The sequence below is a fragment of the Neomonachus schauinslandi genome, chromosome 13 (genome assembly GCF_002201575.2).
Source record: "Neomonachus schauinslandi chromosome 13, ASM220157v2, whole genome shotgun sequence".
Taxonomy (NCBI): Eukaryota; Metazoa; Chordata; class Mammalia; order Carnivora; family Phocidae; genus Neomonachus; species Neomonachus schauinslandi.
This window is the reverse complement of record NC_058415.1, coordinates 83,947,818-83,966,448: the sequence shown is the minus strand read 5'-3', so window position 1 is coordinate 83,966,448 and position 18,631 is coordinate 83,947,818. Positions and strand designations below refer to the sequence as shown.

Sequence of the window (18,631 nt, the reverse complement as noted above, 5' to 3'; positions counted from 1 at the left end):
TTGTGGTAATTCCCATGTTCCATAGTTGGAAACTTGGGTCCCATTTGTTAGATGAGCTGCTTGGAATTGGCCTGTTTTGTTCTGCTGCCTGAGCATAGTGAGTAGTGTTTGTGATACTTGCTATTGCAATTAACAGTCTTAGTGAAGTTATACCTCACCCAGGGATGGGCTTCTGTTTTTAGGGTACTTGTTCCCTACCAGTTTTTTCCTATCTAAATGAACCACTCCCTCCAAATTTGACTGACTAGAAGCTTACAGGTAGTGTCAGTATTTTGTCTTGTAATTATTTATGCTTCATTTCATATTTTGTTTGAGCTTCTAGGACTAAATAAATTAAAACATTCCTCCTGAAGTATATACAGACCGTACGTTTAAAATTTATTTATTTACTTACTTACTAGCCAGTTAGGAAGAGCCTTTTTTTCCTTATTCTAAATTGAGTTGGGCTATTGTATTTTCCCCTCCACCTCCCGCCTCCCCCCCCATCCTCACCCCATGACATTTTTCCTCTAGGGCTCCCTGGGCTTTAATGTGATGGTGGTATCTGCCTGCAGTGACATCTGCTGACACAAGCCAAGTCTATTGTCAATCCTTGCTCCGGGATTTGGCTTGGGAGCCAACATGAGTAACCCACAGTACTAGTGACCCACACAGACCAATTAGTTTCAATTTGAGGTAAATCAGAAAAACATTCCCTAACTCTGACCTTTCTTTCACTTAGAACTGTTTATACCAGAATGCCTCTCTCTCTCTCTCTCTCATTAGAAGTTAGTCTGTTTTTAAATAATTAAAAAGCACTTTGAGGTACACTCAATAAACTTTATTAAACACAGTGAAGACCGCAATAACATTCCTCTGGTTGAACGTTAGTGATGATTTAATATTTATCTTTTCCTACAGAAATGCTGCTCATGGATTCTCCCTTATTCAGGTGGACAACACAAAGGTCACCATGAAAGAAATCTTGCTTAAGGCAGTGAAGCGAAGAAAAGGATCCCAGAAAATTTCAGGTGAGACCCTGGAAATAGAAGCTTAACCGTTAGTTTAAAAGTGCTTGGTGTGTGCATACGTGTGCGTGCGCGTGCGTGTGTGTGTGAGAGAGAGATGGCTGGCTAGATTGTTTTAGATATCATTGCTAGAAGATTTGGTTAGCAGATCTACAGCAAAAAAAGTGATTTTTTTAAACTGCCCCTGGGCCCAAGAAAGGGACTGGGTCAGTGGCATGTGTGAGAAGAATGTGTTCCTATTGATTATGGAAGCTCCATCATTAATAATTTGTGATAGATTAAGACAAAGCTATTTGAGCTATTAGTTGGTGTAAAGCTGTCTTAAAAACCAAATCCTGAATTTGAAGGACTGCTTTTAATTTCATGTTTTCACATAATTTTCCATGGGGGAAACTTTCAGTTAGTGTTCGGGGTATGCAATAAAAGAAAAACAACTTTCATTTTTACCAAATGAGGGCAACTGTAAAAAAAAACTTTTTTAAAGATAAATCACTTGATGTGCACAAATACCTGTTAATCTTTAATTCCTCATTACCCAAATTTGTACAGAAAATAAGCTTATGGGGGCGTCTGGGTGGCTCAGTCGTTAAGCGTCTGCCTTTGGCTCAGGTCGTGATCCCAGGGTTCTGGGATCGAGCCCCACATCAGGCTCCCTGCTCCGCGGGGAAGCCTGCTTCTCCCTCTCCTACTCCCCCTGCTTGTGTTCCCTCTCTCACTATGTCTCTCACTGTCAAATAAATAAATAAAATCTTTAAAAAAAGAAAATAAGCTTATGGTATTAGCTATGATATTTAAAGGATATGAGGGAAAAAATATTACCAGTATTGAGAAGTAATTATTTTGAGAAATAGCTCAAAGATTTGTTATACCACAGACAACTTTAATATAAATCAACCTCTATATGACATGTCAAATATCATTGCTTTGTAAATAAATGAGACTTCTTTAACACCTTTAGTTTCATCTTCTGGAAAGGAAAAAATGCATTACTCAGGTTGAAGAAAATAGTTTTGTGTTCTTTTTAAGGAGAGGCATATAATCTGTTCCAGATTTAATTAGCTATCTTCAGATGAAAGCTGAAGTTTTAATAAAAGTTAGAAGAGATAACACAGTGAAGGACACGGATGAGCTGTCTCAAGGCCATATTCCAGGGGAACGATAAGAGCTGTAAAAAATGGCAGAGGAGAGCAATTGAATGGAGCAATGAAAATCTGATTCTCATAAAAAAGAGAGAGAGAGAGAGCTGCTGGTAGGGGCGGTTGTAGATGAGACCTGCTAGCGTCTGCAAGCAATTTGGATGCTTGCCAGGAGTCATTGTTCACCCTCGGCTGTGGCGGCTCTGTCCAGATGTGCCAACTGCACGTTTCGGCTTTTGCCAGCTGACTGCGCCGTTTGATAACCAGCTCTCTGGATGCCCATCACTGGCCGCAGAGATAGAATTAAATGATGATGATCTTCCCACAAGTTGGGAGAGGAAACAATGCATATAAATCTTGATTTCATCTCAGCATGAGAAGTCTTTATCCATCATCACTCATAATGAACAAGTCGTTAGCTGGGATGAATGGTGTTCTGGTTTTTCCAAACACCTCTTTTGTTCATTTTTTGGGTGACTTTTATCCATTGCATGGGGGTCAAACCTCTTTACATTTAAGGGATGATTGAAGAGGCATAGCCACTCCTTCCCAGGGGAAAGTAGATATTTGGGGGTTCTAGGTGCCAATCTAATAGCATTTAAACAGCTTCAGATATTTAAAGATATAAGCATCTATCTTCCTTTAGGATCCTGTTTTTTCCTCGTGTTTTGGCCCTAAATTTTTTACACAATAATGCCCATTTTGTGACACATTCATTGTATTCAAAGATAGTGTTATTCCAGGTTGTCCAAGAGGAGCGGGAACCAGCTTTTTAAACCTTCTTAATAGAAATTCAGCTGTCGCAGATTTTTTTAGACCATGAAACCTTTTTGAACTTACTGAGGTGCAGCTGAACCATGTCCTTCCCTCTGTCTCCGGCTATCTCTTTCCAATTGTGTACCTATTTATCTGTGTCCATCTCCAGCAACCACGTTTATCATACACACAGTTATTTATGTTCACCTTTGTGTACACATTCCTGCCATTTCCATCAGAGACTTTGCCACATCCAAAACACAGTGATCTGCATTATTTATTCCTTTTCATACTAGAGAAGTCATTTGAGATTGATGTATTTACATAAATTACTGTCCATTTTCTTAATCCAAAAAGCTCTGTAAAATGAGAAGCCCTTTCTATTGCTTTATTAAGTCTGGTCTCATGAAACAGAAGGCTCTCCAGTTTGGCAAAGATGTTTATTTAAGGTTAGCTTGGTAAAGACGGTGTATTTTGTGATCTTGAACTTTGTATTGTGGAGTGGGCTTGTTTTGGAGGGTAATTAATGAAAAGAGAAAAATCCTCTCGTCATAGACGGAAACACAGTATGTTTCCTTAAATTAAAAAAAAAAAAGGCTGTTAGTGCTCAGAGTTGGCCATGAAATACTTATACACATTATGACACGTGAACTTAGTCATGAACTCAAGAACATGGTGGCAGGAGATGCCAGGCTAGAGACTACGTTTATCCTGCACATGACCCCCGCAGTCTCTGTAAGAAGGGGCCTGCCTCACCCCATGTCCAGGACAGCAGTGGAGTGCTCAGCCCTCTCTTCAAACAGCTTTTGCCTGATGGAGTGCAGAACACCACTTGTCTGTTTTCTGCTCTTTTTTAACTGAAGTGAGAGGCGAGATTAAACAACATGTGCCATGTGGAGGCGAGAGTTCTCACTACTGGTTTGTTAGGGGTTAGTTGCACTAAGAACAAGGTTTCAGAAATCCTTTTATAGGCTGCAGTGCACTTCTGTTGCTTACCCACAAACCTCTAACCTCTCTCCTCTTTTTTCCAGGCTGACCATACAACTTTCCATTTCATAGTAATCATAAATTGAGAACCTAAACTATTTTAGTATGAAACCCAGATGTGGTGATACTCCAACATTTAAGTACTCTGTTGCCCTTCCCTCTGGCACTCCCTTCCCGATTTTCATTTGTAAAAAATTGGAAGGTGGCAGCTATTTGAGCAAAAGAAGTCTTCTTTGTTTAGGTAGATAGGTTTGTCAATGGAAACCCTTAGGGTTTTAAAGTATTTTTTGCTTGGTATGGACAGACTATAGTTACAGGCACTTGTAGCTGATCTGGAATTTTGACTTGCATTATTTGTAATTATCATTGTCATAACTATTTATGAACACTGCAGGGTTTCTATTACTATTCATGTGCTGAACTAGAGGAGTCTTTTCACTGTGTGTTCCAGTCGGTGCTCTGCTAAGGCCCATTTTTTTTTAAAGCCCATTTTTAAATGTCCCTTTTAAAGTTTCTCTACAGCTTTTCATTTTATTACTGATCCACTTGACATTTGGAAGCTACCTGCACTGGGAGAAAGTCCCCACTGTTTAAGAAAATTGTAAATGGGGGCGCTTGGGTGGCTCAGTCGTTAAGCGTCTGCCTTCGACTCAGGTCATGATCCCAGTGTCCTGGGATCGAGCCCCGCATCGGGCTCCCTGCTCTGCGGGAAGCCTGCTTCTCCCTCTCCCCTCCCCCTGCTTGTGTTCCCTCTCTCACTCTGTCTCTCTCTGTCAAATAAATAAATAAAATCTTTAAAAAAAGAAAATTGTAAATGGAGAATCTGGTTTTAGAAGAATTAACTGGCACCTCTTTACTAATTTTTGTAGCTGGGTGGGTGAGTTTTTGACATAATGAAGAGTAGCCAGTCAGGTCCTTTGATTTAGCTAGTAAAATATACTGACCTATTATTTAGTGAGTGAAGTTCTTAGCTCATCACGTTCTCCTTTGGTCAAGTTCATCCTCACAGCCAGTGACCTTCTGAGCTTCTTAGTATTTTGGTGTTTAAATTAGCTATCACCCACCAACCTTTACCAGCCTCCTGAAGCATGGTGTTGGGTATGGCAGGAATGCTTAAGAAATGGAGGCAGATACAATTTCAATTTATTTTTTTTATTTTTCTTAAGATTTTATTTATTTATTTGACAGAGAGAGGCACAGTGAGAGAGGGAACACAAGCAGGGGGAGAGGCAGAGGGAGAAGCAGGCTTCCCGCCGAGCAGGGAGCCCAATGCAGGGCTCGAACCTAGGACCCTGGGACCATGACCTGAGCCGAAGGCAGACGCTTAATGACTGAGCCACCCAGGCGCCCCTACAATTTCAATTTTACATTGACACAGAAATATAGTTAACTCTTGGTCTACAAAAGAGAGAAGGCTTCGAAGTGGGGTGTTCCAAGCAGAATAGTTCTCTGAGCGGCTCTGTTTCAGTATTTGTTGTCATTTTGAAATGGAGGTGTTTTTCTTTATCATCTACTAAAAGATTGAACCAGAAGCATATTAACTTTTTCTTACCCTTGTTCATTCTTGCCTTTTGATGTGAAAGACAAATTTTTATTAGTCTGAAAATCCTTTTGAAAAGTTCTTATAGTATTGTTAAAAAAACTTACAACATTCATTTTTGCTTTTCCCTTATAAAATTTCACCTAGACTTTGAAAGATAAATGTTAGCTTTGTCAAGTGGACTCTCTCTTAACATCTCTGTTTAGAGTCACAGACCACCTTATTGTTTGCTAATGTACTGTGTTTTCACAAGACGCCTAGGATGTCATTAGTGACATTGTCTAGACTAAGATGCCTCCACATTATTCCCTAAAATACTCCTAGACTCAGAGAAGACCAGCAAACAGCTACCACAGTTTGCAGAGTTCTGATCAGAAAGAGCGCTAATGATGACATCATTGGATTCTCATGTAAAATGTAAATTTTGATCCATACTGTATTTGTACTTTCATTCATCCTGTGTCCTCATGTGTCAGACCTGTGCTGGGTGCAGGGAGACAGTGGGGGGCAGATTTACAAGGCCCTTGCTGAGGAAGAACTTACATTCTAGAAAGAAGGTAAAAATAAGGGGCTGTGAGAGAGAATAATAAGATGCAACATATAGGATGGTCAGGGAACTCCTCCCTGAGAAATTGACATTTAAACTGTGACCTTCACATTTAAGCTGTGAAGAGTTGGGGAGGGCCAGTGTCATTCAAAGCAGTGGCTATTAAAGGTTTACTATATTTTAATATAAAAAGAACATTTCAGGGGCGCCTGGGTGGCTCAGTTGGTTAAGCGACTGCCTTCGGCTCAGGTCATGATCCTGGAGTCCTAGGATCGAGTCCCGCATCGGGCTCCCTGCTCAGCAGGGAGTCTGCTTCTCCCTCTGACCGCCCCCCCATGTGCTCGCTCTCTCTCTCTCAGATGAATAAATAAAATCTTTAAAAAAAAAAAAAAAGAACATTTCAGATTTCTTTGTAGTTAATTTACGTGACTCTCTCCCCCTCCACCCCACCTCCCCCAAAAAGTAGTGAAATTGACCCTTGAATTGTTCCCTGGACAAAGTCCCCACATCTTACCCATTAGCAGGTCCTCTCAGTTTTATCTCCAGAATATATCCTGAATTTATTCAGTCTTTTCCATATCCACTGGATGAGTGCAGATCGCCATGACTTAAATAGCAGTTTTCTGGTTTTCCTGCCTCTGCTCTTGTCCTCTTCCAGTCTCTTGTCTACACAGCAGCCAGAGGGATCTTCTAAAGTATAAATCAGATCATACCTGCTCTATACCCTTCAGTGACTTTCAGAATAAAACCCAAACTTCTAACTACTGTAAACTATTCTGAGACCCAAAGAGGGGAAGGGGCATACAGAGAATATGAACACAAAGAAAGAAAAGAATTGGAAAGAAGTGCAGAATTGATCATTCCAATATGGCAGAGAAATATAGACAGACCAGGCAGAGAACCTGGGAAGCCAGGGTAGGAACTTGGAGCCTGTAACTTAATGTGGACCTGCTCTAACTAATAGACGGGCAACAGCAGGGCCAATCTCGGACACAATTAGTAGGCCTTACTTTCATGCCAGGTAGACTTAGAAAGTAGCATACTAATTAATTAGTTATCAGTAACGTTTTAATGGGGGTTTGTGTGTCAGGAGAGGAGTTGGTCTTTCCCGAAGATGTGGTTCCAATGAGGGAAGAGCTGATTTATTGAGTGCCTTTGTGTATTATACATATTATCTCATTTAATCTGCAAATACCCCTGGAAGGTAGATTTTATTATGCCTGTCTTACAGACGAGACTTTAGAAACGTTGGGGGTGGGGGGGGAGGTGCATGTTAGAATTAAGGAACTGTTGAGAACTGTGTATGTAATCATACGCTTACCTCTCTGAGCCTCCCTTTCCTCAGCTCTAAAAGAACTTAAAGTCACCCAAATTTCCACAGTAAGTAAATGGCAGAATCTAAATTGGAGCCCAGGCTTTTTTGACCTCAAAGCCCATACTCTTTTTATTATACCATGTTGCTTATTAGAACCCTAGTGGGAGAACAAATTTAAAATTCTGTAAACAGAAATGTTCATTGATTCTAAGATCTAAATGCACTAGGGAAGTGCAGCATTTAAAGGAACCCTGTGGTGAATCTGGATATAAAGCCAGGAATTCTTTTTGTAATTGCACAGTTTGTCTGTATTGGTGTCAGTTTTAATGTTTTATATCTGGCTTTCTTAAAGCAACATACACCTGTCCTGAGCTGCCCTGTGGAAAAGAGAAACCCGTATGTTTTAGAGGGAGCGGGGTTTCTAACACTCTTCTAACGGGAAGTGTTCTCCAAAGGCTAAAATAAGCTAAAGAATCTTCTTGCTGTAGAGTTTAAGAATCTTACTCCGGGGGCGCCTGGGTGGCTCAGTCGTTAAGCGTCTGCCTTCGGCTCAGGTCATGATCCCAGGGTCCTGGGATCGAGCCCCGCATCGGGCTCCCTGCTCGGCGGGAAGCCTGCTTCTCCCTCTCCTACTCCCCCTGCTTGTGTTCCCTCTCTCGCTGTGTCTCTCTCTGTCAAATAAATGAATAAAATCTTAAAAAAAAAAAAAAAGAATCTTACTCCGTGTGTAATTGTAAAGATGGAAAATCCAGTAACCTTTCTTCTATGAAAGTAATTTGTGAGCCAGAGACACAGACATGTGGTTTCCTTATGCTATAGCAGGTAATCCTTTAAGAGAAAAAAAAAGAAGATGATGAAGAAGAAAAGGTAAATAAGACTGTTTAAATGTTCTTAGTCAAAAAGGCAGTAATTTCTGTGGAAGACTGCTCCCCATGAAATAATAAATAATCACACTGATGCCACTCATGCATGGGGGCTGGATGAGACATAAAGACCTGATACTTGGTATCCAGTGACCCAGTGGGAAAATGATAGAGAAAATTAGGGCAGCTAAAGTGTGTAAATGTCTAACTCAGAAATGCCCCGGGCAAGAAGCTCCAAGTTAAATATTCCTCCTTCCCTCTTCCTGCCTCTTTATCTTGTTGTTTCTTCCCACCTGAGCCTCCCCCTGTCTGGAGTGCTCTGAGGCTCCTGATGGATCTTCCTGAGAATAGAGCAGAGCATGTTAGAGATGGCATTGCAGTCAACTGTTTTATCTAGGAAGCCTGGAAATTTAGAGAATTTATGTCAGGCAAAAATCTTTGGGAACCACTTTAGAGACCCAATTATTTTAGAAGGGTGTTATGAGCTCTCACAACCGCCACATCAGAAAAACCTGAAATACATCATTCGCCAAAACTACATTTGACCAGCGTTTACTCTTCCTGCTAGTCACTAATCTTTCAGAAGTTCCTTTTCCATCACAAAATCTATTCATTCACTCCATCTGGGTCAGTCACCAACGTGGATTAGGTTAAAGCAAAAGCCGAATGAAAGAACGAGAAAAGACCTTCCTCCTGACAGGCTGTGTTGTGTGGTGCTGCAGGAGGGCACATCCATTTTGAAGTCAGAGGAAGGACCTTTCTCTGGGCCACTAGGGACTAATTCTAGAGCATCACTAATTTAATAATAGCTTTTCAGGAAAAAAAAAATAAAGAAATACTACATTCAATGTACATATTGATTGTAAGCTGTAGCCTAATTTTAGAAATGTTATAAAGTAGGAAAAAATGCATCTTAGAATGAAGAACTATGGTAATGGAATGCATAGTCCTGTACTTTCCTCAGCTGTGACAGGGGAGAGGTTGAGGGGAGGAGTCACCCAGGGCACTGTGGGAAGGGGCAGGTGTGCGCCAAAGCTCTGAGTGTGGCTCTGACAGACCCTGATGACTTCAGTGTTCACCGTCCCTTGCTGCCTGCTCTAGGCCAGCACTGTGCTAGAATCAGGTGGAAACCCAGTGAGAAAACAGATTCAGAAAAGGGGGCAGGGGCACCTGGGCGGCTCAGATGGTTAAGTGTCTGCCTTCGGCTCAGGTCATAATCCTGGCATCCTGGAATCGAGTTCCGCATCGGGCTCCCTGCTCCTTGGGGAGCCTGCTTCTCCCTCTGCCTCTGCCTCTGCCTTTCATGAATAAATAAATAAAATCTTAAAGAAAAAAAGAAGGAAAGGGGGCAGTAAAATATGGCAAATTCACAAGGAGAAGTACATAAGCTACTTAAGCAGCATAGATTAGGGAGTACTTAAAACTACTGGGTGAGGCAGGGCCTGAGGAAAGATGCTCTGGAGTAAACGATTTGATAGTTTTTTGAAGATTAAATAGAATTTTGGTAGGTGGGTAAGTGAGAGCAAGGACATTCTAGGCAGAGACGTTTTGAAATGTAGTAGTAACAAAACATGGATATCCGAAATTACTGGAGCAGGAACAAGGCAGAGGATAAGCTGCAGAAGCTAGGCAGGGGACAGATCCGATCAGGCCAGGCCTGATAATATACTCAAAACTAGAAGAGCTGTATTTGTTTATTGGGGGCTTATTATGCAGCAGACACTATGTAGGCACTGGGGATTTTGTTGAAACCAAGAAATGATCCTTACCCTCCCAGAGCTTACTGTTTAGTTCCTCTGGGGGACAGGCAATTACAATACCATGCATGTGATCAGTGGAAATGAGTGTAGGGCCTGGGTACACACATTGTGGGAGGGGAGCCCTAGTCCAGTCTTAGGGAGTCAGGGAGAACTATCCTCCAGATGAGACCTGAAGATGGTGGAAACTGACCAGATGAAGAGGGCTGGGAAAGATCGTTTAGGCTGAAGGAGTGAGGTGAGAGAGCTTGATGCCTTCTGGAAACCACATGTAACTCAGGATAATAAGCAGTAGAGTAGGAGTTAGGAGGGTGGGACATTATGAGGCTCAAGTGGTCATTTGGGACCAGTTCATGTTTGTAAACTGTGTTGGATTTGAACTTTATTCTGGTGGCAGAGGGGAACCATTGAAAGGAGAACAATATAGTCAGAATTTCTTTTAGAAAACACACCGTCTGCATGACAAAAATCCATTAGAGGACATAAAACAGGAGGCAGAGACACGGGTGAGGAGACTCTTGAGGACTCTATCCAACGGATGATGAGCCCTGAATTAAGGCATGGAGAGAAGCGGTTGGTACTCGGTACAGGAAGCAGAGGGATGGACATCATAGTAAAGTCTGATTTCTGTTATTAGAGCTGAATGCACAGTTTGAGGAGGATTGAAATACCTTGAAGCTGCCCCGTTCTGGTGTTAATGTTAAAACTAGGGTGACGAACCATGAGAGACGATGGACTCTGAAAAAGAAACTGAGGGTTGCTGGAGTGGGGGGTGGGGTGGGAGGGATGGGGTGACTGGATGATAGACACTGGGGAGGGTATGTGCTCTGGTAAGCGCTGTGAATTGTGCAAGACTGTTGAATCTCAGATCTGTACCTCTGAAACAAATAATGCAATATATGTTAAGAAAAAAAAAAAGAAGAAGAAGAAGGTAGCAGGAGGGGAAGAATGAAGCAGGGGAAATCGGAGGGGTAGACGAACCATGAGAGACGATGGACTCTGAAAAACAAACTGAGGGTTCTAGAGGGGAGGGGGGTGGGAGGATGGGTTAGCCTGGTGGTGGGTAGTGAGGAGGGCACATTCTGCATGGAGCACTGGGTGTTATGCACAAACAATGAATCATGGAACACTTCATCTAAAACTAATGATGTAATGTATGGGGATTACCATAACAATAAAAAAATTAAAAAAATATTAAAACTAGGGTGTGGTAGAAGATAGGCTTTTAAAGATTTCTTTTTAATAAAATTAAATGCTTGTTGAAAAAAGATCAAACATTTAGGAAGTGCGTCAAGTAAAAAGTAAGTGTATGAAGGTTTCTTCTAACTGTATTTGGTGTGAACCCTTGGTTTTTTATTCAGTTCACACACACATAGACATATAGGCTCTAAGTTTCATGTGAGCAGGACCCTGTTTTTTGTTTAGTTTCTTTAAATCACTATATACCCAACATCTAGCAGAGTGTCAAATAGAAGACACTCTATAAATGTTTGTTAAATAAACTTGTAAAAAACGTATCCACATAATGATTTTTAAGAAGGATACCACACAGTGTATATGATTTTGCATTTGTTTTTCACTTAGTATTCTGTCATAAGCATTCTTGTTAGAATAACTATGTTAGAGTGACCATTGCCGTTTTATCTTCCTAGTTAACATTTATTTAACTTAGCTCTCTGTTGTTGGACATTTAGATTATTTCCAAATTTCCAGTTTTACACATACAGTGAACAATCTTGTATGAATATTCATTGCATGTTTGCGCTAGATGTTAAATATGGGATTGCTTGTCAGAAGTTTGTGTATTTAAAATGTTGAGAAAAACAAATTGCCCTTTAAAAAGTTTATACCAATTCTTTGACACTCCAAGAATATATGAGAGTGTCTTCTTTTCCCACCCCCTTACTAACACCGATGTTATCGATCTTTCGTTTTTGCCAAACTGATGGCTAGCAGTTAATATCACATTTTAATTTGCATTTCTGTGGGTTTTGTGTGAAGTTAAGCATTTTAAAAATGTATTTATCTGCCATTTATCTTTCTAAAAGATAGTTTTTAAGTCAGTTGTTTTTAGTGGGAAGAGAAATTGAGAAGTCTAATTTCACAAAACTGTTTTTAAGAAGTACCCTGTAGTTTAGAATACAGTTCACCCTACTGCCCCCTTTCCTGCCCCAGCAGGTCCACATATGTGTGTACACACACACACACACACACACACACCCCGATATAGAGAAAAAGCACACATCCAGGCCAGGCAGGTCCACATATGTGTATACACACACACACACACACACACACACACACACACACACACCCCTGATATAGAGAAAAGGCACACATCTAGTCCAGGCCAATTTACTTGTTTGCCTTCTGGCTTTTCATTTACCAGCAAAGCTTTTGTTTATGTGTTTGGAGAGAGTTAGCTGGTAATTCACTAGGTTCCAGTTCACCTCATTTAGGACCTTATGTTGTTACCTGCCTGCTTTGTCACAAAACTATTTGAGAAAACAGATTTCCTGTTAAATAGTTTATTTTAGTCTGGTATGTGTATATAGTACTTAGAAAATGCATCATAATCTGGAAGTCAGGAATGTAGGCAAAAAAGTTGTCACCCCTTAACAGGTTTATTTTAGGGAGGCACAGCTAAGGACACGTCTGGCAGCATTATGAAAAGCACTGGCACCAAGGGCAACTGTGGGGGGTTAATGGGAACCCTGCATCATTCCTTGCCATGTGCCTGGTGAGTTAACTCCTAGAAGTTTCTGGGAATGGTAGCAAGTGGGGAAAAGGCTGCAACCAACAATCAGTGTCACAAAGTGGGGATGACTAATTTGCTGAAGACACCATTGAGACAGATGTTTAATTAGCTGAAGTCAGAGTGGATAAATTGGGAGAGGACTGCCTATGCAGAGAGATGCCCTGTTCCCTCATCTCTCATTTAACTGTGTTTGGTTTGGGTTTTTGTCTTTATCGTTTTCTTTTTGAAGGCAACGTCCTCAGACCCAGGGGAGCTGCGAGGGGGAATAGGAGGAAAAGTACCCTTTGGTACATCTACTGAGTACTTACTGTACTTTTGTATTTAACTTTTACAAAGACCTTGTGAAACGGACATTATCTATTTTTTATGGTTGAGAAAACTGAGGCCAAGTTATGTGTGTATTGTGTATATGCATGCATTCTTGTGTGGATTGCTAATGAGTGACGTAGATGAGATTTGAACCTGTACCCCTTGATTCTTAAGCCCAGTGTTTTTTCTCTGTACTGCAGCTTCCCCATTTAAATTGTAATGCAAGTGAGAGAACTTTCTGGAATAAAAGTAATCTGTATATTGACAGGAACTGGTGTCACACAAGTGAATGCATTTGTTGGAACTATCAAATGATACTCATAAGATTTGTACATATCATTGTATGAAAATTTTACCTAAAAGTAAAAAGAGGGGGCGCCTGGGTGGTCAGTCATTAGGCGTCTGCCTTCGGCTCGGGTCATGATTCCAGGTCCCGCTCAGCGGGAAGCCTGCTTCTCCCTCTCCCGCTCCCCCTGCTTGTATTCCCTCTCTCACTGTGTCTCTCTCTGTCAAATAAATAAATAAAATCTTAAAAAAAAAAAAAAGGTAAAAAGAGAATCTCAAACAAATATTGGACACCAGTTAACGTTATGCACACTGAATGTACTGATGTCTGCTCTTTACTTTGAAATGCATTTTTTTTAAAGATGCATTGGTGGAAATAAAGTCTTTAAAAAAAAAAAAGAGACGCCTGGGTGGCTCAGTCAGTTGAGCGTCTGCCTTCAGCTCAGGTCATGATCCCAGGGTCCTTGGATCGAGTCCCGCATCGGGCTCCTTGCTCAGCGGGGAGTCTGCTTCTCCCTCTCCCTCTGTTGCTCCCCCCCTTCTCACTCTCTCTCTCCCTCTTTCAAAAAAAGAAAATCTTAAAAAAAAAATAAAGATGCATTGGTGGATGGATATATGATAAAGCAAATACAATAAAAATGCCAATTGTAGGATCTAGGTGGTGGGTACATGGGTTTTCAATGTACAGTTCTTTCAACTTCTCTGTGGTTTAAAAATGTTTATAATAAACTAGGAATGAACTTATAAAAATTAAAAATATATAATTTAGGTTCTTATTAATGTAAATTTCTGAACTTACAAATAATCATCTTTGTGGCATAGAAAACACTAATCTTTACTTCCTGTAGGGTATTTTATCTTTCTTTACTTCATATGTTAAATGAGATCTTTGAGGTCATAGTTTCTTTCATGGACCTGTGATTTTAAGTAGCATATAGAGTTGTGAAAATAAAGTAATTGTTACCACTTACTGAATATTAAAAATTTGCGGGGCGCCTGGGTGGGTCAGTTGTTAAGCGTCTGCCTTCAGCTCAGGTCATGATCCCAGGGTCCTGGGATCGAGTCCCACATCGGGCTCCCTGCTCAGCGGGAAGCCTGCTTCTCCCTCTCCCACTCCCCCTGCTTGTGTTCCCTCTCTCGCTGTCTCTCTCTATCTGTTGAAAAATAAATAAAATCTTTAAAAAAAAAAAAAAAATTTGCCAGGCAATCTGCCAAGCACTTTTTGTAGTGATCTCTTTTAATCCTTAAATCAAGTATTTGAATTGATTATTATTTTTGTTTTATAAAAAACTAAAGCTTAGAGAGTCTGCAAGACTTGTCCAAGGTCACACAGCTAGTAAGTTGGGGAATAGGGATTCAAACCCAGATGTATGATGCCAAAGTTTGTATTCCTCCTACTGGCTAAGGTTCCAGGGTCCACATGTCAGTGGAGGCAGGAATGCTTTTCTCCCTCGAGAGACCAAGTGCCCCTGCTTCATTTGGACGTGGCAACATGATTCAGTGTAAGGAGTACAGGCTTTGGACCCAAACCAGCCCAAGTCTCCACCCTGGCTGTGCCTTTCACACAAGCTATAAGGTTAGACAAGTCATCAAGCCTTTTTCACTTCGGTTATCTTTTCTGTCAACAGGGGTAATAATACCTACCTGGCAGGGCTATTGTTTTGACTGGATGCATATAAAACAGTTCATAGTAAGTGTTCAGGGGATGTCAGCGGCCTTTATCCCTGTTGCTGCTACGGCACCAAGCACACCATAAAATCTGGCTTCTGAGGTTTGGATTTACTTCCTTTTCTACCCATATGACTTGGCCTTTGCCTGTACTTTTTGTTTGCAACGAATTAAGTCTATAGAAAGCTTATACCCTGTGATAGAACCAGCTTTTCAATTGTGTTTGGATATGGATCTGCTGGAAGCACCCTTTATTTTGAACAAGGAGAAAACTAGATCCAGAGAGCCAACTCCCAATGATTTTTGACTAACAAGAAAACCCATGTCAGGCATGTAGGGGTGTCCTAATGGTCACAAGGCGCATTCATCATGTAGCTTATATCAGCAAATTTAATTTACTATACCCAAGATTCTAGAGAGGAAGTGAACAAATTACATTTTTCTCTAACAAACATGTTTACAGGTGATTATAAAAAGCCTTTGTATTAACAGCCAAGTAGCTCACAAAGCCTGTTGCTTCTTCTTAGAAAACATTTAAAAGAGGAAATATAATGAAACATCCACGTGATTTTTGAGGAATGATTACAGAAGTTACAGGGAGGTTTGGAGTGCTGTGTCTGCCCCTTACACTCTCTAAGAAGAGTCTTTGTCTCCCCCAGAGGAAGCAGAAGGCCCCTTTCTTCAGGCAGGCCATTCATGTATTTATCCTCTTAGTAGCTGTCAAGGAAAAATCTTCTCTGCCAAGGTTGGGCTTGGCCATTTGCATGAAAAGTCATCACTTTATATGAGCTACGCTCTCAGAGAAGACCTCTTCCAGACCAGCCCAGAGACCTGAGACACCCAGCTTCTGTCTCACTGTTTTCAGAGGCCTGCCACTAGAGCTAGTCTTCCCCCATACGCAGTTTAAAAAGCAGTTTTAACAATTGCAGTGACAACTTTCCACAAAGAGTTTTTCCTTTTTGAGTAAGTTACAAATACTGGCACTTTCTACAGTGCCTTTAAATGCATTAAGAAAAGAAAAAGAAGAAAAATAGCTCATCAGTCAGGATATTTCTTCTTCTGTCTTACAGTGATAATGGTACCAAGAGACAAAGGTGACTTAAAATCAGGAAAAGGCATTGGAGTGGCATTGGAGGCAGGTCTGGGGAAAGGATGTATCAGCACCTACTTCTCATTACCTAGCTACTAATCACAGTGGGACAGTCAGCAAGGTGGATAGATTTTACTGTGCCATCAAACCAGTTTTTCAAACAGAAAGTCAGTGAGATGTGATTAAAGCCTAAGTGCTACAGAAGATACAAGGTGGTCTATTGGAGCTCCTCAGTTTTCCCCAAAACTGTCTCCACTGGATCACAGAAATATCAAATCATAACAGAACCCCAGCTTTACTTTTTTTTTTTTGCACACTACATTTAATAGAATAATGTGAATTAAGATAAAATTAAGCCAAAGTATGATTTAAGTCTAAAAATATCCTCAAGCACAGTGTATCCAAATCCAAACTCATCACTCAGTAAATATTTATGGAGTCTTCTGCTATATTTTAGGCAGTGTATAAGGATGGCAGGGCCTGTTCTCAGCTCTCATTTAGCGAGGTAGATAGTCAATAAAAACAGACCAACCAACAAGTACGTTTGATTAGGGATACTCTCTTCTGGCTTTTAGCCTGTCCATTTTCTGACTAAAAGGACTTCTTTGAGTCTCCAGTTTTGTGAATGCCCCTCCCAAAAGGAGTCCCTCTTGCCTCCACGATCGGGCATTACCTCAGTCTTTCCACTTTAGCAAGTTTTCATGCATCTGCTAATCAATTACCGACACCGTGCCCTGATGCGGGGAGACGTGGACAGGACAGCGATGGCTGGGTGAATTCATGGGCAGTGAGTAACTCGTCGCGTCCAGAGCAACAGCGTAAATTAAGAGGTAGAGGCCGTATCTCAGCCTTGGAAACTGCTAGAGAGAACATCGTCCCTCAGCCACTCAGCCTTGTGTCAGAGGCACCATGGGCCTGCCCCGGTGAGTTCCTAATACATTGATCTTGCCAGATGTTGGTGTGTACCTTACCAAGGAAAAAGATGAGGACCCTCCTTTTCCTTTGGGATGGGGGAATTGAACTTTCATTTGAGTCAAATGAAAGTCCCTTATGGAGAACAGGTTCCTTTTTGTTTGCCAGCACTGTAGCTGGCCTGGAGTATTTTGGGAAATGAGCAAAGGAGAAGCAGTGAAAGCCAATCTGCAGCCCACAGCTGCTCCGCTCCCTGCCAGCCCAGGCCCAAGGCCACCCACTTCCTATTCAGGAGTAGATTCACTGCACTTTGATTATTGGAGATCAAACTTCCTCTGAGAATTAAATCATCGAATGAAAATGTAAATGTCTTAAAAATGAAACACAGTGCACATCAGTTGATATTAGTGTTGTCTACCAGGTTCCCAAGACATGAATCTCTAATGAGTCCTTGGGGAGCCAGTGGGATATAGCAAAAACAGACATTTTAAGCACTGATAATCAAGTAAGGGTGCCCAACAGGAAGAAGCTACTGCATACACTCTATTCCAGAAGAAGAAAATTAAAGCAAACTCACTTTACGAAGCAGGGCTCTGCATGTATGAAGGGTAGAGCACACACTGATTCCTCATCTTCCACAGTAGAAGTTAAGACGTATTGTCTGATTTTTTTTTTTTTAAAGATTTTATTTATTTATTCATGAGAGAGAGAGAGAGACAGAGGCAGAGGGAGAAGCAGGCTCCCCGCGGAGCAGGGAGCCCGACGCGGGACTCGATCCCAGGACCCTGGGATCATGACCTGAGCCGAAGGCAGACGCTTAACCGACTGAGCCACCCAGGCGTCCCTGATTTTTTTTTTTAAGATTTTATTTATTATTTGACAGAGAGAGAATGAGAGAGAGAGAGCACATGAGAGGGGGGAGTGTCAGAGGGAGAAGCAGACTCCCCGCTGAGCAGGGAGCCCGATGCGGGACTCGATCCCGGGACTCTGGGATCATGACCTGAGCCGAAGGCAGTCGCTCAACCAACTGAGCCACCCAGTCGCCCCCATATTGTCTGATATTTATAATCATTTTTAAAACAGCTCAGTAAGAATGCTAATAAAAAATAGGAAGGTGAATACCAGAAGAAATAGCCAAAAATTTTTTAAGTAATTGCCTGTAAGAAGGGATTCAGGGATGTGCAGGGAATTAACTTTTTCACTATAGGACTTGTGGTATTATTTACTTCTAAAAGTGTGTATACAGCAGCTGCTCATGGGTCCTCTCCCCGTGCTTTAATAAAAATACCTTTTTGCACTGGAAAAAAAAAAATAAAAAAATAAAACTGTATATACAGTTGACCCTTGAACAACACAGGTTTGAACTGCATGGGTCCACTTATGTGTGGATTTTTTACAGTACAGTACTATAAATGTATTTTCCTTATTAACATCTTCTATAGCTTTGTTGTAAGAATACAATATATAATACATACATATACATACATGTAATACAGACATCATACAAAATATGTGCTAATCAACTGTTTATATTATTGGTAAGGCTTCCAGTCAACAGTAGGCTCTTAGTAGTTAAGTTCGGATTTTTACGTGGATTTTTGGCTTTGTGGGGGATCGGCGCCCCTAACCCTCATGTTAAGAGTCAACTATATAATGTTCCTTTGTGAAAAATAAAAATAGTTTTTAAAATTTGTAAAAAGA

The 18,631-nt window shown here is 41.1% G+C and overlaps 1 protein-coding gene across 6 annotated transcripts in view; it reads left to right on the top strand.

Annotated features, from left to right (window-relative positions):
- MAPKAP1 (MAPK associated protein 1) overlaps positions 1–18,631 on the top strand; it is a 246,813-nt gene that overhangs the window by 147,513 nt on the left and 80,669 nt on the right. For all 6 annotated transcript variants that reach the window (XM_021691308.1, XM_021691306.1, XM_044920481.1 and 3 more), the window contains one exon: positions 901–1,010. In XM_021691308.1, the coding sequence (XP_021546983.1) occupies positions 901–1,010 (110 nt within the window). The remainder of the gene's footprint in view (positions 1–900; positions 1,011–18,631) is intronic.